The following is a 24,714-nucleotide window of genomic DNA, read 5'->3' on the forward strand; positions in this document are numbered from 1 at the left end:
TTTGACTCTTTTGCGGGTTAATGTTTGTTACTTAATTATTTTAACATCTTGCAAATGTTTGGCATTCTTCTCATACTTCTGCAACAAGAGGCAATTTCACAAAAATGAACGAACCAAGCAACCAACCAACCAAAAAGTACCATCCCCCACTTCGCAACTCAGTTGCAAAGCAGTCCACAATTAAGGCCGGATCCTGAATGCTTGAGATCAGCTGGATAGGAGTTGCTGAGAGCAGAAGGCAGCTTTAAACACTGTTTACAGCAGAACTTTAGTTTTGCAGCTGTAGCTGGATTGTGTTGTTATTAACAAAAAGCTGTTAACTGAAAAAACAGTGATTGCTTTCCTTTGTTTTACTCTGTTTGTCTTGAAGAGTTTCAGAATCTGATGTTATGGTTATAAACATTTTCAGTTTCAGAGGATTGGTGAATTGTTCAGGACACGTGTGCTCTTTTTTCTTTTTTTCTTTTTGATGCTGTTTGCATATTTGGTCTTGAATGCTGGGTTTTTATTGGTGACAGGCTAGATTAATGTCTTCTTCAGAAATTTAATTGCCTTGTAGCTTTATTATGTGTGGATTGTATTGAAATTCCATTTAGAACACAATGAATTTCATCTTCACTGCAGAAGTTACTAAATGGGTTTTGGATTACTCTGTAGTAGCACTGTAAAATGTAAAGGTAACTTTGAATCTGCAGGAAATACTTTTGCTTTAGAAAAATGAAGGTATGAGCTGTGGAAATAATGGGAATAATGGAAGAAAAAAGAAATGGAATAATGGAAGAAAAAAAAAATTTTATTTTTAAGCTACAAATATGCTAGCTTTCCAATTTTAACTTTTAAGCATGGATAAATAATTTTAGGATTGTGAAGAAAAAAGGTAAAGCTAGTGTTTAGTTCAGTTAGAACTTTGTCATTATATTAACAATAATGGAATTAAGTCTAGTTTGTAGAGTTTGTTTGAAAACTGTGTTGTCTGTCTACACAATTTTTTTTTACACTGGTCAATATCTTACAGAAAGTCTTGGAAAAGGGTACCACTACACAGAGTAAGATGTTAAAAATCCAATAAACCTACTTAACTTTGTAATGAGCTTTACAGCCCATTAAAAGGCCATGCGGAATGTGCCTTCTCTAGCACAGAAACAGTTAAAAGGAACTAGCTGGATTTGATTTGTTACCTGAGCGGTGTCAGTGGGACGTGGCTTTGGGAGCTCAAAACCTTTGCAAGTATGGGCTGGTCCTTCCCTTTTTAATGGCTTGTCACAGTAGCAGGACATTCACAGCTTTCTTGCTGAGTGTATTTTGGCACTCCTCCCTCCCCCCCTCCAGTGTTTCTGCATCTAGTTCTGCATCTAGTGGTTGCGTGCTAGTGGAGGAGAAAACCCAGTGTTTTCAAGAAGACAAATTATTAATCTATTCATTGTCTTTTTAAGGGAGGAGATTTATTCTTCTGTGGTCTCTGTTACTTTCCACAGCAGACGTTACCACTTCATTTAACCTTTTTTCAAGTGTTTGATTTTGCTAATGTGATTCAACTTCTGTGCTTAACATTTAAAGAGGTACTATTGATGCACTTAAGAACAGATAAAATGAAGCAGCAAAATCAGTGTGGCTTGTCTGTGACCAGTCAAGTTTCCACTGTTGGTAGAACACTATTTAATCCATAAGATGACCATTTATGAAGTCATGTGAAAATGTTCAGTCAGGATCTCTGAAAACTTACTTTAGGCGTGAGTTAATATTCTGCATCTAGTTTCTGCAGGGTATTCTGTGCTGGTTGAAAGCAGTATCAGGAAGAAGGTGTTTTGTGAGTGCTCAAATGTCAGCAGGCTAGGCAGTGATAAAGCTATTTATCCTACAAGCAAAAGGTTTCTAAAAGGTCAGCTCTAACAGAACAGGTGGAAATGCAAAACTGCCTTTGAAGTCTTGTGAGAGAAGTAATATTTATTCTGCTAGTTTTGCAGCTACTGGGATTTCAGATTTCAAAAGAAGTTTGATCCCAGTACTGTGCAGTCCTAAGTCTGGCCTCAATCAGCTGTCTAACAAGGAGACATCATTTAGAAACAGTCTGCAAAATGTCAGCAAGATTGGGACAAAACTTTGCTTAGTCCTTGCCCTCAGTCTGGCTCTTCATATAGCTGGGCTGTTCTTACCATCAAGCTCAAAGAGTTAAGGCCTCAATACAAGATTTTATTCTCACCTGAGGTCTGGACTATTTGCTTTGTGTCTTCTCTAAACCAGCTCAGTTTTCAAAATTCCAGGGGGGGAAAAATCCCAAATCTTAAAAACTCCCAAGCCACCCCCATCAAATCTTGGTAAAATGTACTTTGTTCTTGCACTGCTGATTTAGTTTGTCTTGAAAACAGTTTCAGCTCCCAGATCCTGTTCCTGTGCTTAATGTTAGTCTTCATCCATCTCCATTAGGAGGCTGTTACAGGGTTTGTGGTCGATGTCACTGAAGAATTGCTCTTACATGGATACAGCACAATACTTACTGTATGCCAAGGAGTGTGGAATCAGTGTGCTGTTTCTCCCATGATTGCAGTCTGTTTTTTCTGTTTCTCCTGGGACTTGTCTTAGTCAATGATTCCACATTTGTATAGAATTTTGTGGGGTTTTCAGTCCAGCTTTGTCTTCCGTGGGTCCTCTCAGAGCATCATAACCAAAAAAGGAAAAAGTTACAGGGAAAGCCTGAAGGGTGGATGTGTATGAGAAGCCTTAGAGACACACTTAGTTTAGGATGAAGAAAAAGGTATCCCCTTTGTTAAATATTGTGTCTAGAAAATACACCAAGAATCAACATTCATTAAGGGATTATGTATCTCAAAGTCTGTATTTTTACAGCTGGTACACAGTAAAAGGAACATATTCAAACTTGAATTGTCTGAACATACATTTTTTAATTGGTTAGCACTCCAGTTCTTATGTAAATATCAGACACCTGAAGGGTGTTTTAACTGGAGCTGTTAATGTTTTAAAGTTACTTGGTGTGTTTTATATATTACTTTTCTCTTTCCTCGTTGGCACTATTAGTCTGGTAAAAGGGACTAAAGTATTTATCTCAGGCTTGTTGTTACTTGCTATTACTGTATTTTCTTTCTTAGGACCTGTCCAGATAGATTATACTGTGGAAAAACTGACCAAACAGTAATTCACTTGAAAATACAAATGTCAAATTTTTTAATCCCTTTGAAAGTTACCATCCAGCTGGTTGCTAAGCAGTGAAGTTATTTGTTATATTTATTTTTTTGTTGTTGATTTTTATTTATTTTTTTGACTGAGATTGTTGCAAATACCATGCTAGTTGGATTATTACTGTAAGAGAAGTTAATCACTCTTTAAAGTCAGTAATTTCCTTTTTGCAATGAAAAAAAAAGTAATTGTTAAACTGGGATTTTTTTTGCCTTGTGTTGTCTTAGGTTTCTTGGTGGCAATTCTGAAAGATCAGCTTTGCAAATATACTCTGTTTCTTTCTTTCCAAGGGTGATAGGGAGCTTGGGCCCTCAAAAGATTCTTTGGTGCTTGGTCTTTTTAACAACTCCATGGCCCTGGGTTTATAACATAGGGACCATTGGTGGCTGTTCTAGCAGGATGACTAGGATGCTAAATACTTGGTTTTGTTTAGCTCATGTGTGATTGCATCTTCTGCTTACAGCAGACAAGGCAATTGGCACTCTCCTTAATCACTGTTGGTTAGCTCATGATCCTAGGGAGCAACTTTCTGTATGTTTATAGAATTAATTTGCCAAAATTTATCATTTGAAATTCATGGATGGGTTGACTGAGTTGGGAGGCACTTGAATGAGAGAAGAGTTCTTCCTGTTAAACTCCTTGTATTTATTGTTTGAGGGTGCCACGTGCTGGTAGTTGTGGACAGATTCTAAGATTATTTTAAAATTCTCTTTGTCTCTACTGGTGTAGGCTAGAGATTACCTGACATTGATTGAAGCAGCAGGTCATACATGTTTTGATTGGGAGTAAGGAACCTCACAAAATACTTGGGCACCTGGCCTTTCTTGCAAATATATACCCCTAATCTGTGCACCTGCACTCTTTACACAATGAATTGTGAATAACTAGCAGAGAGTTTCATGATTTTTTTAAGTCAGCCTGTTCTGCCAGGTGATGATCTGCTGTGCATGGTCCTGAAGTTTCTCGCCGTCTGCACTAGAATTTGTTCAAAGAATTGCCTTAACTGTACACTAGTTCAGTAAGAAATATTTCTTTGCAGCATGGCCAGTTTAGAGTTGTAGCTTTATCTGGCTGTGTGACTTTTAATGTTGGCACAAGACAGTGGAGGGGGATAAGAAACAAGATTGGGGGTTAGTTGTGTTCACTCCAAATGATCTGGGCTAAGAAATCTCACTAGAAGTGAATTCATTTTCAGAAGTGTAAAAGGACAAGAGAGATTTTATTGCGAGTCTGGTATCTCATGTGGTAGATGAAAGGCATTAACAAGGCTTGTGTTGTGCCTAATTGAGTGTTGTCCAAAGGATGGGCTTCAAATGGCATCTAAAGGAAAAGTTATGCTGTGGATACATAGTTTTTCAAATCCACTGTTTTTACTGTGAATGTTCACATGCATATTTTAGAATAAATAGTACATGTGTGGAATACATACTGGTGCAGTGAGTTTTGCATGAATTGACCTGTGTTAATTAATGTCACCATAATGCTAAATTGTAATAAACACATTCAATGTCTCATTTCTTCTAAAAGTTTTTCTGCAGCAGTACTTTTTATATTTGATAGAAAAGAACAATATTTATGTAGTATTAGTGGTTATTTGATTAAATCCTTTATGTAATTTTTGAGGGTAAGCCAGGTAGCAGAGACCAGACCATCTCTGAATGAAAACTGTGCTCCTGATAGTTGCTAACCACGTGGCAGAGTCTGGAGGTTGCGTTGTGTATTAGCAGTATATTTGAAACCAAAGAAAAGAAGCACAAAAGAAATCGTAGAATGGCAGAGATTGTATTGACAAACTCTGCTTCTCCTTTGACAGATGGACCTTTGTTTGTCTGCAGCAGTTCAGTCTCCAGAGATGAGACCCTTCCCCAAATAGGGGACACCCTGTCCTCACAGGCTGAGAGATGCAGTTTGTGCCATCACTAGAGAGTAGGTGATCAGAGCACAAAGTTTAAGCTATTTCTAGTGAGTAGTATGTATTTGTTGTGTCATCTGTAAAATATGTTTCTGCTCTGAGAGGTACCTACTGCAGGCTGGTTGTCTTGTCCATATCTAGTGTGAAGTTGGGGAGAGACATACACAGACATGCTGAGGTGGGGAGGGAACTGTCCCCTGCTTCTCCAGAGGAAGGAGCGGTGGTGTAGGCTGCATGCTTGGAATAGTATTGTGAGAGGCAGCCAAGGCAGGACAGAGCTGGGAAGCAGAAGCTCAGATGGTTGACTTATGAATAAAGCATACAGGGTTTTGGGGCTGGCTGATTGTTAACTTTATCTTTTTCCTGATGATGCTCAGTGTTGTGGATCTGGTCAAGCTGCAGGTTAGTTGTGAACAGGCACTGGCATATGCAGAAATTGAAACTAGCAGGGAATTTCAAGTGTAAAATTGTTCCACAATATAGAAGCAATTTTGAAAAAGTGACAGAAAAAATAGAGAAAGAGTACCCAAGAGAGGGAGTCAGTAAACTGATGATGCTAAGACGTGTGAGATTTTTGTTTTGTTTTGCTTTCTACATTGAAAATAATGCATGTAGTGAGATTGTTCCTGCAAATAGGATTGGTAACAAATACCTTGGACGGAGAAGGAAGAAAGAAGTTGAAGAGTGCTTGGATTTGTTTTAATTAGTTGTACTTGGAGATTTTGATATAATAATCCTAAAGACAACCTCAGAATTATTTCCATTCTTTTTTCCTGAGCTCTTCTAAAAGATAGAAGAACAGAAAATGGGGAAAGATAAAACATGTTGCTTTTCTTTAAAAGTGTGTTGAGGTGGTGTTCAGTCAACAGACAACTTGCTGATTTGTTAAGAAAAAGTTAGGTTGAACTCATCTAATCTAGATCTACTGTCAGCCATTTGTGGTGGGAGTGAAACAAGAGATGCCCTTGGTCTTGTCTATTTTAAGGCTTTTGATGTTGTTTTATGACATTTGTTGGCAAGCCAAGGAACTAGACTGAGACTTCAGTTTGTTCAGTTTGTTTTTTTCTGAGCTATACTTGGAGCTCGTTAGACACCTGTGCTTTGTCTGACAAACAAAATACTGTATCAAGTTGAAATCAGAAGGATGGCCTGGACCATGGCATTATTAAGGATTAATGATCTGGATGACATGATAATGGGTAAACTTTCTTAAATCTGAGATGACATCAAGCTAAGGGAAATTGGAGACTTGCTGTGGTGTAAGAGTCACAATTGGTGCTGACAGATGAAGCTACTGCTTGAAAAAAGGTCAAGTGACATAAAGTAGGGATAAGCAGACATTAGTACATTTGATGGTATACATACAGGATGTGTGCTAGATGAAAAATTTCATGAGATTTATAGTGGTTCTCAAGTTGAACTGTCAGAATTGTTCTGTTGCAGAACAGGACTTCTGCTTTCACCTTCTAGTCTCTTTTCAGTGTATGCCTTAAGGTGGTGTCCAGTTCTGTGTGCTGTCATCCCTTCAGTTGTTGGACCATTTAGAGAAAGACAAGAGCAGTTTATGATGATTGAAGATAAGAAGGTGGAACATCTGATTACAGACTTTAAATAGGTAAAGACAGTTTTTCTTACCCTCTGTAATGGCAGAAAACAGTGTCCTAACTTCCTTTCTGAAGGAGCAATCCGAATTGTATCTGGAAAGACTGAAATAAGGAGACTTGCAGAAGAGAACAGTGAAGTGCTAGGACAGAGTGCACGTGGAGGTTGTGGCATTCTTAAAAAGCAGCTTATACACCTTTCCATGAGTGATGATACTTTTTTGAGTCTATATTGAGGTATATTTTCTGCACTGTAAGGTCTTACTTGCCTGTTTTCCTCTGTTTAGGAGTTTGTCTGCTGAGTTATACAATTTGTCGCTTGTGCTTGTAATCAGGCAAATGTGTAAGATCCCGTATAGTGCCATGTAAACTTCCATTATTCAGAAGTCAGTGGTTACAGAGTAAGTATCCCCTTGTGGGATTGCAGTCTGGTCTAGTGACCTTCCCCCCCCACCCCCATTTCTTTCAACTTTATGTTTACACTTTGCTTTAATTCCTTCATAAATGGGCACAAATATGGGAAAAAAGTCCTATAAAACTATGAAATGTCAGTCAATGCTCTTAGGAAAAGTTTTCATGTAGCATGAAAAAATCCATCTGCATGAATTTTCTTCCTGATCACAATGTTAAAACTGAAGCTTCAGTGTGAGTTTCAGATCCCAGTATTAGCAGTATTACTGCTCAGCATTTTACCAAGCATGTCCAGCTGATGTGCCTGTTCTCCATCCCATCCTGCCTCACGTTATTCATGCCTTGCCAAACACATCAGCTTCACTGAAATGGCTCATTTACAACTATTGCCCAGTGCTGACAGCGCATTTGATACACAGAAAATAGAGAGCATTGGGACAGCGATAAGGAAATGGAACTTTACATTAAAAGTGAACACAATGAGTGTTACTGTGTATCTTATACTTTCATTTTAAAAAGGGTTGATTAATACTAACTGCTACATAGGAGCTACTGCGCTAGGAGGTAAACCCAAAGAAAATACTCCTGAAACAAAATGCGTTTTGTTTATCGATGCAAGTAGTATTCCAAATATACATGTAAAAATTGTTTACACATCAATTTATCAGTTGTTTCAAGTATGAATAGCAGTGATGGTCATGAATGCAGTCAATTAAGCTGAGGTGGGAACTTCAGGCCTTTTTTCCTAAGAATAATTTTCAGGCAGATGTATTGTTGCGGGAAACTTGTGTTTCTTCATCCTCTGCCCTTTTGTAAGGACATCCAGTTTGCAGCAGGTAGAAAATTGCAGCAATTCTGAAGCTCTCTTCATTATTCCTTCAGAAGCTGTAACTTCAGTCTGCCCTACCACTTCCTTTAAAAAATAATATGGAAATGCTGATTTAGTCTTAGGATGATCTGTGCCTGATAAAGTAATAGCTTCTGTATTGTTAAACCATCAAAACTGGTAATAATTGAGGAAATTTGAGAGCAAAAAATAACCTCCTAAATTATTTCTATATGAAAATATAGAAATAATTTAGGAGGTTATTTTTTATCTAAACAATTATATCTGTGGAGATATAATTGTTTAGATAATGACAAAGGTAATGAACTCTGTTTCTGAGGCTAAATTCATTAGACAACAGAAATTTCTTTTTTGTGGTTGTTGCTGGTTCTGGAAATTATTTCTTCAAGAAAATATACTAGATAAGAACTGCTGTGGGTCTTTGTCCTCTTTCCTAGTCTACCTGCTACCTATTTCCATCTGCTAGTGAATTTCTTGAACAGTTTTCTTCCCTTCTGGAAAGTCAAGACATGTGTCAGGCCTTGGGTGGACCACAAAATTACATAAATTCTCCATCCAACACGCCCTGTAGGTGAGGACATTGTTCTTATTAGTGTTTTTCAGACAGCAGTGAACATTGTCTTTTAGTCTGGTAACCTTCCAAAGTGCTCTCTGTAGTTGGGTGCTAACCTCAAGATGTTTTTTTTGTCAAAGATTACAGTGTCATAGAGGGCTTCTGTGATACACACTCACTGTGGTTTTCTGCTTTCTTGGCATTTCAGATGAGGGTGGATTTATTGTGCTTTACTTCTGTTCATCCAGATTAAGAAATAAGCATTTTGATGCAGCCTGCCTCGTGATGCTTGGAGCCTCTTACCTTATAATTTCTTTACCCATCTAAAACTCTGTTAGAATTTTATTCAGAACAGAAGGTGTCATTCTGTGAGCTTTTCTGACTGCAGACGAGCAGAGTTCTGGGATTACTGCCAGGACTATTTGCCTGTAGTTGCTCACAGAAAAGTCAAAGCTGCAGAGGTGATGTGATTCTGTGGTGTAAGTAGCAAGGGCTTGACTTGCTGTGAAAATCAGAGCAAATGGAGCAGTGGGTCCAGGATGCTCTGGAGATTGGTGGCTGCACCACGGACCTAAACTAGACAGCCTCCTACCAAGAAGAGAAGTGATTTGGAGTAATTTTAGTACATCTTTTAGATCAGCAACTTCTTATTACCTCTGAGTGCTCTGGTCATCAGTCCTTTTTACATCAGTCGTTTCAAAATTAATGTTTCAAATAGATTATTGTTTATCTACAGTATTGGTCTAGAAATGACTCATGACACCACTGCATGGAACAGGTTTTCCTACACTGTTTGTTTATTTACTCTATTTGCCTCTAGGGAGCTTGGCTGCATTTATAATTTTGGCTTCCCTCTTCAAAGGTGTTTCTGCACCTAGTCTGCAAGTTGTATTAGCAAAGATTAAATGCTTCCTGGCAAAATGATGGTACCTTTTTACTAGCTGAAGTTTTAAATAGTTTTAAGAAAATACATGTTTTCTCCTGGGTGTTATGTAGTGGAACAATCTTTGAGAGATTTCCTTTATAAATCAGTTTGCATTTGTGTAACGCCTTTAGGTTGTGGGGAACCAGAACTGGGTTTGGACATGTCCCTGTGGGCTGTACTGAAATAGAAGCTTTACAGTTGTCATGAGCAGGGCCATGTAAGATGTGCTGCCAGTGCCACAGCCTCCTCCTACCCCAGTACACGAGATTAATTCTGGAGCCAGGGCAGCGGACCTATGTCCTGGAATCCCATGGCAAAATCACCCTGTACTGCTTCTCCTGGTACTTACTTCAAAATTAGCACACCTCTGCAGAGTCCCTCAATCTGAGGCTATGTCTGATCTGTTCCAAGAGAACAGACATAGATGAATTGTATCTGTCATTCCCCAGATAAAAATTTGAATGTGCTCTCATCCTTATTTTTCTTTGCAACATCCTTGTGAGATTGTATTTGTGTCGGTTTAATTTTTAAAAACAAGAAACAGATCCATAGAGATTATTTATTAATTGATCAGATTAAAATCTAAGAGCAAAACTCTGAGCAAAAACTGAACTGCAAGTAATAATTGCTTATGTTTGGCCTATGTGATTAATTCTTCTGTAATAAAGTTATTTCTTGTCATAAGTAGAGATTTGGTTGCTTTCTGTATTTTTTGTTGGCGTTTTATTTGTTTTTAAACTACATGGTCATGTTATCATTATTATTATTATTACTATTATCATTATTATTGTCTTTATCATCATTCTCATCATCATTATTATTAATATTGTTACTATGATCAATATTATCCAATTTTATTGTAAACATCTCTGACATGTATTCTGTTTCTGCAGCTCTGGAATTTTTGCATAGAAGAGACTTACAGACCTCCACCCAATGTACAACTTCTTTCTGTAGAATAGAATGGGCTTGATTCTCGTAATAAATTACTTAATTGAAGCTCTTCATGTGAGAACTTTGAGTATTTCAATGTATCATGTTTTCACAGAAACCTTCTGTATGAAACCCTGATACTAGAAATGAAATAATAATAATACTATTAAATCTGCTAATAATTCACATAATAGTAATAGTACACATTTCCTTTGCCTTCCTTCTACTGAAAGATTTTGTTCAACACACAAATAAGGTATATGCATTTATGCTGCTTTAAAAAAGCCATAACATAGAAACACAATCATGCTATTTGTGATATAAATTGGTATAGTAGTGCTGTGCAATCCAGTCCAAAAAGTGTTTAAGAAAAGGATGGCAGAAAAGAAGCAGTGAAATGTGAGAGTAGCAAAGTAGTGGTAATTAAAGTAGTAGTGTCCATTCTCTCTAATCGGAGAGAATGGACACCCCGAAGATTTGGTAGCATAGAGCAGCTGTTGCTTCAGATCTGGTTGAATTGGTTTGCCCACATTTTATTATTTAGAATGTGATTATTTGTCATTTGATAAATATGCATCTTCCAGATGCTGGAGAAATTGTTTCGAGATTTCATTTCCATCAGTAGTTGGCTTATTGGTTTTAAATGCCTGTGCATTTATGTGTATCCAGATTAGACAGGGCTAGTATTCCTTTTCTTCAAAACTAAGTTGTTGTTTTTTTGTTTTCTCTATTCCCACTTTTCCAATCTTCCTCCATCCCCCATTTTCCCTCTAAAAATATCTTTAGGAATGACTTGCTGATGGTGTGCCGCCAGCTGAATATGGAGGCGTCTGTTGCAGAGATCATGCACCAGCTGGGAGCAGATGAAAATGGAAAAATTTCCTTCCAGGATTTTAGTCAGTGCCGCATGGAACTGGTACAGGAAATCAAGAAGGAGGAAGTGGAGCTTTCTGTGAAATCGGATGACTCTTGTAAAAAGAAAAAGTTAAGGGATAGAGTAGCTTCCTGGCCAACTAGCAGCAATAACAGTTTAGGTAGGTATGATTTTTAAATGTCCTGTGGGTGTAATTTAACAAAAGGTAAACTGTGGGGTGTTTGTTACTGATTTCACTGGCATTATCTGCCTTTGCATAATTTCAACATATAGTAGAGTGCTGTTGTATTGGATGCAGACTTGTCATCAGAATGTAAACTAGAATGTGTGCAGAGCATCCCCTTTAAAAATGCAAATTGCTTAAGAGAATTGCACAGATTTCCTTGGAAGGGTAAGGGCTGGTAACTGAAGATCCAGGGAGTTCTCTGTTCTCTGTAAAGCTCAGGTAGGTATGTAGGTAAAACTGGAAAATGAGGGAAGACTTAATCTTGGTTCCAATCATAATACAGTGTAGGGATTAGTGTTTCATGGATGCTTTAAAAATCTTTCCACTTAGTGGGAGATCTGAATGCTGGAAGAACTCTACAATTTAGAGAATAGAAAAATACTTCTCCATCTGGTTGAAAAACAAACAAAATCAAAAACCAGAACCAACCAAACCAAAAGAAACCAACAAAAACAAACCCCACCCCCCAAAAAAAAACCTCAAACCAACAAACAAAAAAAAAAGTGCTTTTCCATCCACAGGAAAACAGGCTGTAGGAAGGGATTATCAGTGTCATTGAGCCCAGTCCTTGATAGCACTGTGACCAGTCAGCATTAGGTCAGAAATGTTAATGCCTGCAGAATGCTTCCTTTCACAGTGTAAAAAATGGAAGAGACTAAAGGACACAGATTCTGGGGTCAAAAATGCTGTGTTTTTTTGAGGAAAAAGCTGATGATGCTGTCCATTTCCCAGCTCCCTACATCAGGTGCATGCTGGCTATGAACAACTGCTGGCTGATGACCATGGAACTGACCTGCATCCATTCTTCACAAAAATGACATCAACTTCTGATGGTGTTTAGTTGGAGCTATGTCTCCTCAGCTTTTTCTTTGGGCTATGTGAGCATACATGTTTTAAAACACTTTTAAACTGGAAATTAGTCTTCTCAATAATTTTTCTTTGAAGTGTCTTAAATTAATTTGACAATATTTTTTTATTGTCAGATGTGCTTCATACATCTTCTGGAGAGTTGTGTTATTCCAGCTTCTCATGTTAGGTCAGGGTTATGTCAAGGTCATGTTCTTGACTTGTTGTCTGGTATAATGTTTAACATGAGATTTATTTATTTATATGAAGGTAGTTGATGGTACATGGGATTTCTGTTTAGCAGCATGGATGCAGAACATACTGAAAGCAATACAGGCACAAGTCACACGTAACAGAGGAGAGCAATTGCAGGGCACAGCTCAATCACAATACCAGTGAGGCTGAGCTGTGTATACAAGTACTCCACGATAGCTTGGCTAACTCAGGGAGACATTCACACTCTTACTGAACTCAGGGAGAAATACAGCACCAGCTGATTCTCTCAGCTGTTTTTTGTTTATTTGAAGCAAAACGCACCCTCAGGTCCTCTTGGTGTTGAGATCAAGCCCGCTTTTTTGCAGCAGCTGTGATCAGTCCCAGCCCACATCCTTCCATGAGCTTCATGGCCACATCACCCTGGCCCTTCCCTACTCCTGCTCCCATAGTAGGGCTTTACTGATCAGTCACACCTGTTTTTATCTTGTCAGTAGCCAGCTTCCTAGAAAGTAAAACTGGGCATATGTTGATTTTGGTGGTTTGGTCTATCTATTCATTTACTTATTTATTAGCTTTGTAGATATGGGATTAGCATGTTCTGTCTTATCATCACTTTGCACATTTTTTTAGCTAGCCATCTCAGAAATTCAAATTTTCCTTGTTTACTTTGTATCCTTGGTGAACTCCTTATCTTTTTGCTTTTTAGATGAACTATACTACTCCCTTATCATCCTATCGTCTCATGCTCCTTGGCTTTTCATTTTGGATTCTCAGAATAGCAAATCTGTTTCATAGCTCTGTTTATCTTCCATCTCATATTTTATAGCTTCATAGTCATATTTTGTTATAGAGGTAGTTTGTTGTTAGCATTTCTTCTGTTTATACTTTTTTCATGTATATTATTGGATTGCAAAACTCTGTAGTTTCTATGCCCATTTCTCCCAACATTTTCTGTATTGAAATTTTTGTAAGCCTTGTGCTCAATTGATTTCCAGCTTGTGAATCTCTTTCTAGAGCTGTCAGACAATATTTCAAAGCCAAGATTGTGCGTTTTTTTTGCTCTAAGGATGTTGTGTGTTCCCTCTGCTCATACAATTATCTTAGGTTGCCTGCTTTTTTGGTGCTGACACAGTTGTATTTTCCTGCAAAACAGAGTTGTTGTTCTGCCCTCAGATGACTATACAAAGTTTCCCTGTTTGCTGACCAGATTTCTGGGGTTTAAAATCTTCTTTCTTGGACAAACCAGCCAAGTAATTATGATTTGTAATAATCAGGGGTGAAAGACAGCTCCTAAACTTGATAAGAGAAAGGCCAACATAATAGGAGACATAATACTCTCAAAATTTATCCCACAAAGAATCTTACTAATTGTGGGAACTCAGCACATCACTCCTGATGTCCAGGGCTACCGAGAGAATGCTTGGGGGGGCTTGGGAGTCTTGGAATGTTGCCAGAAGCACTTGGTGGCTTGATTTTGATCCATCTAGGGATGTGCCACCTGTGTATGAGGAGATGAAACCTGTGAGAATCACTCAGGTGTGAATGGTGAAAGGAAGACATAATTATAGGGTAAATTACAGATTTTGGGGTTTTGGTACAGGGGGGTTATGGAGACAGGATGGAGGAATCAGGGCATGTCACAAGACTCTTCTTTCTTCTTCTTGTCATCCATCTTCTGTGGTGGTGTTGGCACTTGTGGATTGGTCTGGGGTGAGGGTGTACCTGGTGACGAGGGTGATAGGTATTGGGGATAAAAATAAATATGACATACGTAGTTTCTGATATAAAAGATGTGCCTGCCTTGGGGGCAGGTCAGAGTGCCTTTGGCTGCTGTTCTGGTCAGATCCCGGTCAGGCAGAGAAGGGACTTTGTAGATAAGAAACAATAAACAATTCTGAAGACCGAAAACCCTGGAGTCCAGACCCATCTTTTGAGGCCCAGCGTGCAAAGAACCATCCTAAGCGTGTGTGGGAGCAGAGACAGACAGCCAAACCCCATAACTAATTGCTGCCAAAAAGTATTCATAAATGAACTTTCAAATGTATTCGTGTATAGAATTCAATCCCAACTACTTTTTCTCCCAATTCCCCAGCTGCTCTTAGTTTTACAAGAGTAATTTAATTGATTTTTGAAGTTGGTGAGTGAACCCATTTTTCTTTTCATCTTTTTTCCCCAAAAGTTAAGATCAGAAGATGTTTGAGTTTCCTGCCTTGATATATTTTTCTCTTCTGATGAAGTGTGACTATCTTACTGCACTGTTCTTCTAGTGCTAATGGGGAAACTACTGTATTTATCCTTGTCCTGCCTTGACCCTTGCAAGTATTCTTAGAAAACATACAGAGATGCTCCCCCCACCACCCCGCCAAAAAAAAAAAAAAGGATGGGAGGAAATACTAAAGATGACCATTTAGGATGCAACTGTTTTTTATTTGGTTGTAAATAAAGACCATTGTGGCAGCACTGTTCAACATGTTCTACATAGCTTTCTTTTCAAAGAGTCAAGGAAACAGTGCTGCAATACATTTCTATAATATATAAGCCCAGCCTGTGGTATGAACATAATGACAGCTGAGGAATTACACTTGCAGTCAAGCTTTAGTTATGACCTGTGCCTTTTTGTGCCTTCCTGATGTTTCTGTGCCTTTCATTTCTTTGAGGGCTCATTTATATACTCAAGAGGGATCAAAGAATTGATTATGTTGTTATTGAATCTTTGCTGTTGCTTTCTAAGCATTGCTTGAGATAAAGAGACATCATGTACAAATTCAAACAGGAGCTTGTTGGGTGTTCTTTTTTTGTGTTACCATTTTTTTTTCTGGTCAAAACACTTTTAATTGAACTTTATTTTCAAAGATAGTATACAGGTGTTCTTTTCAAGACTAATTTCTACATAGGGTATGAGCTGCTGCTGATATTTAAAGCTGATATCATATATTGATGTGGGGCACATAAATGACAGCATTTCAAAACTCATTTGACTGGGATTGAGTAGCAGGTGTCCCGATGATCTGAAACAAAGGAATCCAGCCTCTGGCATGAATGTTTTTACACTGCAAGTTTGCGTGTAATTGTGCAGAGATTACTAGTCAGGCAGCCTTTTCTTGGAACTCTTCCAAATTCCTAAGAAAAGAAATAAAACCTTTGCTGCCTATAAGTTTTGCTTTTCATTATGAAGAAAATAACTTTGAAAAAAAGTTGCAAGAAGTAATTGCATCTAATCTACTATTGAACTTCATCTCATCCATCTGTTTTGTCATTGATAAGGTTATTAAAATAATTTGGCCCAATTTTGCCCAACAATTTTCACGCCTGTATTTCCAGGTGGAATGCAGAAGTGAGGAAATTGCTTGACTCTTTTAATCAAAGTGTAGGACTCAGATTTATTAATACTCACTTGTGTATGTCCTCAGTAAGCCAAGCCTGCATCTGTATCTACCATCCTGATAAGCAAATGAGTGTATAGATTTAAAAGTTTCATGTTTTATTCAAGTGCACAAAAAAGGAAGTTTTCAAAGTTACTAGGATTAGGCTTTTTGATGTTTATTAATCAGCAATTCAAAATTGTTGTAATGTGTTGCCATTTTTATCCTACACTATTAATGTCAGCAGGGGCTTTAACAATAATTTGCAAGTAATATCCACTTATTTTTCTATAAGTGAAATGGAATGTAAACCCTGGTAACATTCTTGCATTTTAAAATAGAATTTTAAGGAATTAATAAAATAACTTTTGAAAGTGTTGCTGGAGTCTTGCAGTCACCAAATGTGACCTCTTTATTATGTAGTTTCAGTAGGAAATGCAGGAAGGATGTCAGTTACTGATCAAATCTGTGGATTGATCTGTCCAGCTATGGAGAGTGAAGGCTATGATAGGTACAGTAAATCTGTGTGAATGATGTAGTGAGTGATGGAGGTGGATTGCTTGGCACACAAAAACTTTATTGCAGCAGAACTAAATCTCTAATATTTAAAGCAGGGAGTTGCTGAACAATTGTGGCTTCTGTTAGCTTTTCAGTGTTGTATAGCTTTGTATGTCTTTTATAAAAGCTAGCATTAGAATTATTTATACTATGCATTTGTATAGATTTGTCTAGCTCTTTACGAGGAGCAAATTGCCATTTTTTCTCCTTGATAACAAATTGCCGATTTCTAGCACCAATTGACTTGGTGGATGGACAAGAAATGGCACTATTTATTAGTACATTCTTGGTTTCCTTTAACTGCATATATTATTGATCTGATTTCATATTCTAGATAAACAGTCACAAATACAAGAGTCCTTTACCAATTTTTTGCTGTAGGTTAGTACTTAGTAATTAATTCATAGCCAATTCCCCTTTCTTTACTGAAAATAAGTCTCCTGAAAATCTGCTATGATAATTTATTTGCATAGTGGATCAAGCATGAGAAATAATCAAAGGAATGGTAGGAATTCAGCCTTAAATTAAGCTTATGGGTAAATAGGAGAGGCAGACCAGTGGGGCTGAAAAATCATTATTTTTGTTTTACATTAATTCCATGTTTGATCTACTGCAAATAAATTGCTCTTGAGAAACTGATGCAGTGATTACATTTATTTATGCTGTATTTAATTAAGAACTACAGAGCTCATATGGATTCAAAGGCATGCTGCAGATATTCTTGAAATTTATGAGCAAAGTTTCACCCTTAGAAATGTTTAACTAGAAAAGCTTTGAATTTCTGCTAGGCCAAATTTAATTACAGACAAACTCCTGTTAACTGTAAGTGGTTTAGTTTATTACGTTTAAATAATCTTTTGATACCGCTATCTTTGTGCAGAGCAGCAGAATATAGGTAACTTTTCTTTTCTTTAATAAACAGAGAATTTAAGTTCCGTGAGCATCCTTACAAATGAACCTGAATTTCAGGAGGTTTATAATTGATAGCTGATGAATCTTACTAAAATCATAATATATAGTATGCATTAAACATCAGTGAATGTATACAGGATAGAAGTGATCCCTGCAGGGATCTCTGGTGTCTGATAGAAAAACAGACTTGGTTGAAGCTTTCTTCTGGTTTGAATATTTGTGAAATGTAAGAACGGCCAATCTGTATTTGACCAGACATTATTGTTAAATGGTAATTCTGTCCCTTAGCATGGTGAGAGGAAAATAATTAGAGAAGATTGTAGGATCTGAGTGATCATGTAACAATGCTTGCATATTAAATTTCAGCTCAGGGTCTTCAGATTAGAGATAGTTGCACTTGCTCATACAAACATGGCTTCCCTCCCTCTAACCCTGTCTTGCAGGACTGAGCCTCTGAACACGTGCAAGTATTTAGTGCTCACCATGGCCTGCCACGAGTAGTAGCACATCTTGCCCTTCCATTGTATGAGGAACAAACTCTCTTGCATGTTTCCTTCCTTACATGTATTTTCAGGGGTTTTTCCTCTCTTCCCACCCCACTCCCTCCCCACATGTATCTAGTCAAGGTTGAGCATTGCATTGTGCTGTGTTTCCTTCCTCACTAGAAGCACTAATAGAGTCAGTCACCTCTATGCCTTCCATAAAACTTACAGGAATTCAGTGTATTTGACACTTTGACACCTAATGCCCTTGAAATTACCAAACACCTCAACATTTTGAGAGGAAAGGGGAAGGACAGGCAGCTGAGTAGGTAGAACTGGGGGAAACAGAAGGCTGCTGTTCCTGAGAGCTGCTGCTGCCCAGAGTCGAAAGAAGGGCTGGCCCAGAGCACCACAGGTCAGGCTTGTTTCAGGGCACTGCTGTCTGTGTCTCCTGGTCAGCTCCAGTGGTAACACATGGAGCTGTGGTTTGTGTTTGCCATATGGTTTTGAGCTGGATTACAGCATCACTTCCTCAGTTTTGTCCCAGTTTATGCTTTCCATGCAAACTGCGATCAGCTTGAGAAACTGAAAGGCTGCTAGGGTTTTCATAGAAGGCATGCTTCATTTGGCACAAGATGAGCACTGTCACACATCCTACACTCCAGCTTTTGTAAATCAAGGGCTGCCTCTCAGCAAATTTCTGCTTTATCTCTCCTGACTTCTGTGATGTGATCTTCACCTGCCTGCTTCTAATGTGGCTCTGACATACTAAGGTTCATGAAACAGGAGCAAAATGAAACTGACAGACAACAAAATCTGGATTTGTTTACTTGGATGCATGTTTATTCAAGTCAGATCTAAAATGAGGTTGTCTTGAGTGGAAGGTAATCAGGGAGGAAGCTGTTTATTCACCTATAAATTTCCATGTAAAGAAAGTCAACTTTTTTTATAAGTGCAGTGCATATGGTACAAATACTGTACCTGAAGGGTATGTTGGAACTTCCTCTAGCTTCTGTATGACTTCAGGTTTTTTGTACTTTTTTTCCTTTATACTGTATACTCCCCTCTTTACTAGAGATCATTCATTTTCAGGGGAAAAAAAGATTATTTTCTGCCTTAATAGAAACTTCAAATTGAATTCTAGATTGAGTTCCTGAATACAATGCAGTTGCTAACCAGCAGAGTTCTGACAAAATTTAGTTAAGGTGCTTAAACAATACTGGGTATTAGAAGACCTTGGTTTCTAGAAGTCATTCCCTTGTTGAGAAGTCATCCCCATCCTCTGTTTCTTATGTCTGAATAGAGAAAATGTTACCTGGTCTCAGGGATAGTCTTGAATAATCTCAGAGTCAAAGACAGGTGTATGAAGGTGTTATGGATAGTGTGCTTTTATTTGTTTTCTATGTAACTATTTCCTATATGGCCAATGCCAGTCTGCTGGAAAGTACTGAAACCATGATAGTTTACATAGATGCATTTCTCCAGTAACTGAAATAAATTTGAAGAAGGCAAATTAATAGAAATTCCACAAACATTTATTAATATGTATGGTTTGGACTACTAATTTAACAAACTCAGCTTCTTCATCCAAAAGATGTGTTGAGTGACTGGAAAATTATGAGAGAAACTTCATCTTAAACTAGATATGTCTCTGTGTTTTACTTTCTCAAGGCTTTATGAATTATCTTGCCTGCTTTATGGTTTTGCTCTTGGTAAGCTTGTTCACTTATCTATCCTAATTTTCATGTAGCTGTTTGATTTTTTTTTTTTTTTTAAGACTTGACGTAGTTTAAGTGATACAAATCTGCTTAGAAAAATATGTCATGGAATGTAAAAAATTAAAATCCAAAAGCCCAAAAAAAAGAGATAGTATTAACTCTGGTAAGTAAGAGTGCTGGTTATGTTGCAGACTGTTCCAATTTCTTTAATGTGCATTTAAGTGTTTCTGAATTTTATGCTATAATGATACCCTGTGGTGAGTTGGGCAGGCAGCACAAAATTGGAGAATTCTCAAATTTTGAATGTACCAGTGGTGGGGGTGCTTCACTGAACCTGAAATACAGTTGAGGTTTTGTGATGATTTTGCAAAGTATACCAGTAGAAAGTGCAAATGTGTGAACTTGTAGTTCAGGGACAAAAGGATGATGACATGTGAGCTGACAGCAGTCTTTTAAAGCAGAAATTATCAGTGTGGTTCAATTTTCCTCTTAGGCTTAATTTCATAAAAGACATTTCTCCCATGAGCAAGTTGTGTTAGTTAGTCAGTGCAGGGTGTAGCTGTGGTTTCCTTCCCTTGGAGCTTGTTATCCTCACTCCCAAGACTAATGAGAAAAGGACTGAAATAAAACAGCCTAACATTGTATGTTGTGTGCAGTGCTCATCAAACCAGAAAAAAGTATGGTGGGAGGAAAAAATTTAGACAGTGATCCCACAAACCCTTACCTTGAGATTCCCCAATTCCCATAACTGCTTTGCCCACATCAGTTATTTCCTTCTCTGTAACTGGACAAGTATTGCAAAAGATTCCAATGTGAAGTGTCTCTGGGACTGAATGCAGAGTTGAGAATACATTCCTTCCCCCCCGAATTCTCCTAGAACTTGTGATGGATGTACAGATAGCTTTCTGTATTTAATAAAATCTCTTGCCCAGTTGTGCATGTGAGGATCAGTTATTATCATCATCACTCTGCTGCTGTGCCATTCATAGGTGTCATTCATATTGTTTTATCATCTGATGTAAAATAATAAATAACTTTTAAAGAGTGATTCCGGTTAAATAGGAAACAGTTACCTTAGTTGTCAGGCTGTCAGCTGAAGCCAGAACCTTTGGCCTTTGATCCCTGTATGGAAGTGTTTTGTAGAAAACCGTGAAAATAATTGTGATAAGCTCTAAATGCAACTATTATTTTCACTTTCCTAATCAGGCTGGATTAGTATAAAGTTGATGCCTCTATGAGAACATAGCTTCTTTTCAGTCATTTTTATTTACTGTACTTGGTATGTTGCTTACGCAATTGGAGCCTATGTAGTTCCTAAATTTTCTTTAAAGTTAATATGGATTTTGTTATGTTTGCATCAGCTTGGGCAACTTGAATTGTCTAAATGTCCAAAGATTTACTCTTGTTCTTCTTGGTTTCCTGAACAGCCTGCATTTTTTATAGCTAGACCTACTCCTCAAGGCTCTGACTTGACTAGCAAGTGCAAAATGACTGTTTTTTGTTAATTTTGTACATTTCCCCCTTCAGTGAGCTTACCTCCAGAACCACTATTACTGAAGTTGGCAGGGAGCTCTGAAATGGCTAGTGCTTTTGACTAATCTCCCTGTTGCCTTCACTGAATAATAATAATTCAATTTTCCAACTCTTTGTGATAGGTTATCACAATTTAACTGTTGAATGAAAGATGAGCAAAAAAAACCCACTGAAAAATAGCCATTCTTCTGGTAATATAATGCATAAAAGTTTAAGAAGCTAAATGTTATGGCTACCAAATGGGAAACAGTGATCAGACTCTTCACTGTGTGAGGTGAATCTGTGTGACCAGGGAGCTGGTTGACAGCTTACGTTGTCAGCTGTCTTCATGTTCTCCATTCACAAGTCAGACTCACTTCAGAACTTGATGCAGGGCTAAGTTTACAGTGCCTCGCTTTTCCTGATACCCCAGGTCCTCTCAGAAACAAATACATCTTCAGTGTCGTACCATCCTGATGGTTTATCTTTTCTACCCTGTGAGCAATGAAGAAATCACATAATGCTTGGTTCACCAGCATAGCCTGGTAAAGTTAGCCTTTATCAAACCAAAAATCCTGGCTTGTATTTTTGGCAGACGTGTTTCTTTGTTGCAGAATATAAGCCACCTTGGAAGAAGGTTAACTGCTGGAACATAAGATGAAATGCCATTTTCTTTCAGATCAGAGTGGCAAGGTGGCACCAGAACACAGAACAGAGAGCTTTGCAGGTCATAAAGGAAGATTTAGATAGCAGGAATTCTCAGTGCAGGTGGGCAGGGTACACTCTTGAGAGGGGTGTTTGTGAATCAATTTGACTGTTTTAAACAGTTTTGGTACAATTCACAAACTGAAATTTTATGTAATGGAATCTTTCATGTGCCATCAAACAAAACTGTCCTTTGTTATTCTTTAATACTCTATGTATTCATTCACTCCATTTCTTACTCTGGATTTAAAGTGTTACGTAATTTGAAAACAATTATGTGCTCTTATATTACTTATCCAATACACATATTGTGCAATAAATTTACTTATTTATGCTTTCTTTCGGTCTAATCTTTGTAGTAACACCAACTTCCCAGCATGCTTATTACCTGGGAATTTTCATGATAATTTTGTTTCACTTAAAACAGAAGTTTTATGCTTCTTGTTATTCTAAGTGTAGCTGAACAAGGAAAAGCTATGGTGGGATATATGTTGTTCTGCAAAGACTAATCTTGAGCACAGATTTATTACCTATAGGTTTCTAGTTACTTGGTCAGCTATCAGCCATGATACCTAATGTTTCCTTATTTTGGATTAGTATTGTAAGAGAAGGAATTATATGTTAATTACAGCAAGATACAAGAGTTGTCTGTTAATTCCTGGCTGAATTTTCAGTTACAAGTGAAATCTCAGTTTTGACTCCGGAGTTTCCCTGCAAAGCTGAGATTTGAGAGGTGCATGATCCAGGACAGCCAGAGTTCTGGAATCTGTTGGGAAAACAGTGGGCAAATTCAGGGATTAGGGTTAAGCCCAAAATAAAATACTGAAAATGCCTTCCAGTCATCTCCCCTTCCATTGTTCATATGTATGTTTTAAATTAGGAGTATTGACATGAACTTTTAAGAGAACTTTGGTTAAAGATACAGTCATAAATACAATAATAAAGCCCCAGTGTTTCCTGATCAGTCTGTAACTGACAGGTGACTTCTGTGCCAGCTGAATGTTCAGTCTGATAGCAGATGGTGCAATCTATGAAGGCCACTTGGGTCTTTCAACAGAACTGCTGTTCTTAATTGAATGAACAGAGAAGCTCTTTTGCAGAACAATGATTTTTGAGTAACAGAAATGTAGTGCATATTCTCTGTAGAAACATGTGCCATATTTAGCTCTGTGGAAAGAGATTAATCCATGTGATACAGCCAGCTCTCTTAATTCTGTGGCTTTGCTTGCCCAGAAAGTGTTGTTTCACCTGCTCTTGGCAGGCTTGGGAAGTGGCAGAACCGATCCTCTGTTGTGCGGAGAAAATCAAAAACTGCACAACTTTGTAAAAGTTGTAAAGCCAGTATGTTTATTGCAGCGCTGGACGCATGCGGGGATTACTCCCCTTAAAAGGCATGTGTACCTCTGGGAACTTCTGGTCCCCTTTTTATCCTTCTCCCCAAATACATATGCATACAATTTCACAACAGGTTCATACATATTCATTTTACAGACTTCTCTAGTTCTTTTGTTATCAGAAAGAATTCCTAGGCCAAGTTGACCTGTCTCCCCCACCCCTTATCTCTGTCTTTCACTGAAGCAATTTCTGAGCTCAGATTAAACAGCTAAGATTCCAAGGCTTAACTAAAAGATGTACATTTAATCTAAATCAAAATGAATTTCTACCCTGGAACCTGGAAAATTTCTACACTGTCTCACCTCTGCTGCCCTTGGACGCCTGAGACATTTCAGGGACTTCAGGTCTGTGAGCTGCTGATTTTTTTTCTCTGTGGTGCTCTGTAGCCACACGAGGGCAGAGACACACAATGTTGTGCACAGCCACAGTGCCCTGCCTGCTGTATAAAATATTGCTGGAAGTATCTCAGTGCAAGTCTGTTGGAAGGCTTGCAGCATGTAGCTAGATGAAGTACAGTGGTGAGTGCTCTTGGTGTGAAAGTAATTGAATTTATCTTTAATTAATCTCCTCCTACCAATGGTAAGGAACCATGGTAATTATATTGGTATAAAATGTAATTGTTATGTGTTATTTCCTACTTCTGTGTTTCAAGACTAGAATATTTGCATTGCACAAAGACAGTGAAACCAACTCCAGGTTTCCTAAGTCTGCTTTTCATCCATAACAGCATTACAGGGTCTTAGGGTGTCGACCTGAAACAACAGATCAGTTGCTGCCTTGCAGCCCTTCTGGCTGGTTTTCCACTTGTACTTTTACATCTCAGATTTTCTTGGTAAGGGGGAGACATTCTCCTAATAGTCCATGTAGTTTATTGGTTTTGCCTGGTAATGTACTAAGTAATAACCACTGATTTGTAAACACTTCCTTAGAATGCTGGTTAATACTTGAGAGAGAAAACTAGCTCAAAGGAAAAGCTTTTAAAGTAATAGGATGGCCTTACAGGTAACTACTTATGGTTTGATGGTTGCATTTTTGATAAAGAATTTTGATCTAGTCTGTAGCTCTGGATTCTAGTCTGGCTTTTCTATTAACCAGAGTGTATGCTTGGGACAGTCACTAATTTGTTTTTGATCTTCATTATACTGTAGATGAAATTTTACAGTACTGCCCAGGGTTAGTAAATAATCTAGTGCCTACTCTGGATTGTTTTGCCATAGGAAATGGTTGAATCTAAAACATAACAAAATTTTAATTGGAGTGGGACATTTATAAGGGAATCAGAAGCAGCCAGGGGTGAAATAGTTACTGACAAGACTAGAAATTTTTCTTGTTTTATGGTTTAACCCGAGCTCTGTGCATAGGGAATTGGAAGGATTGTTCATGGAGAAACAGGAACTCTACAGCTTCATGATACAGAAACTTTCTCAAAGCATTCATTGTTTGTCACTTGCCACCACATCATATCCTTGCATTGATTTATAATGAAACATCGTGTGATAGATTCGTCTGGCACTTGAATTGAAACAAGCAATCC

General features: G+C 37.9%; 1 protein-coding gene across 1 annotated transcript in view; it reads left to right on the top strand.

The window, feature by feature from the left end:
* The window catches only part of MCC (MCC regulator of WNT signaling pathway), a 180,648-nt gene that overhangs the window by 3,413 nt on the left and 152,521 nt on the right, over positions 1–24,714 (top strand). The window contains 1 exon segment of the mRNA XM_030237101.2: positions 11,161–11,408. Within this exon segment, the coding sequence (XP_030092961.2) occupies positions 11,161–11,408 (248 nt within the window).

This window comes from Serinus canaria, chromosome Z, assembly GCF_022539315.1.
Source record: "Serinus canaria isolate serCan28SL12 chromosome Z, serCan2020, whole genome shotgun sequence".
NCBI lineage: Eukaryota > Metazoa > Chordata > Aves > Passeriformes > Fringillidae > Serinus > Serinus canaria.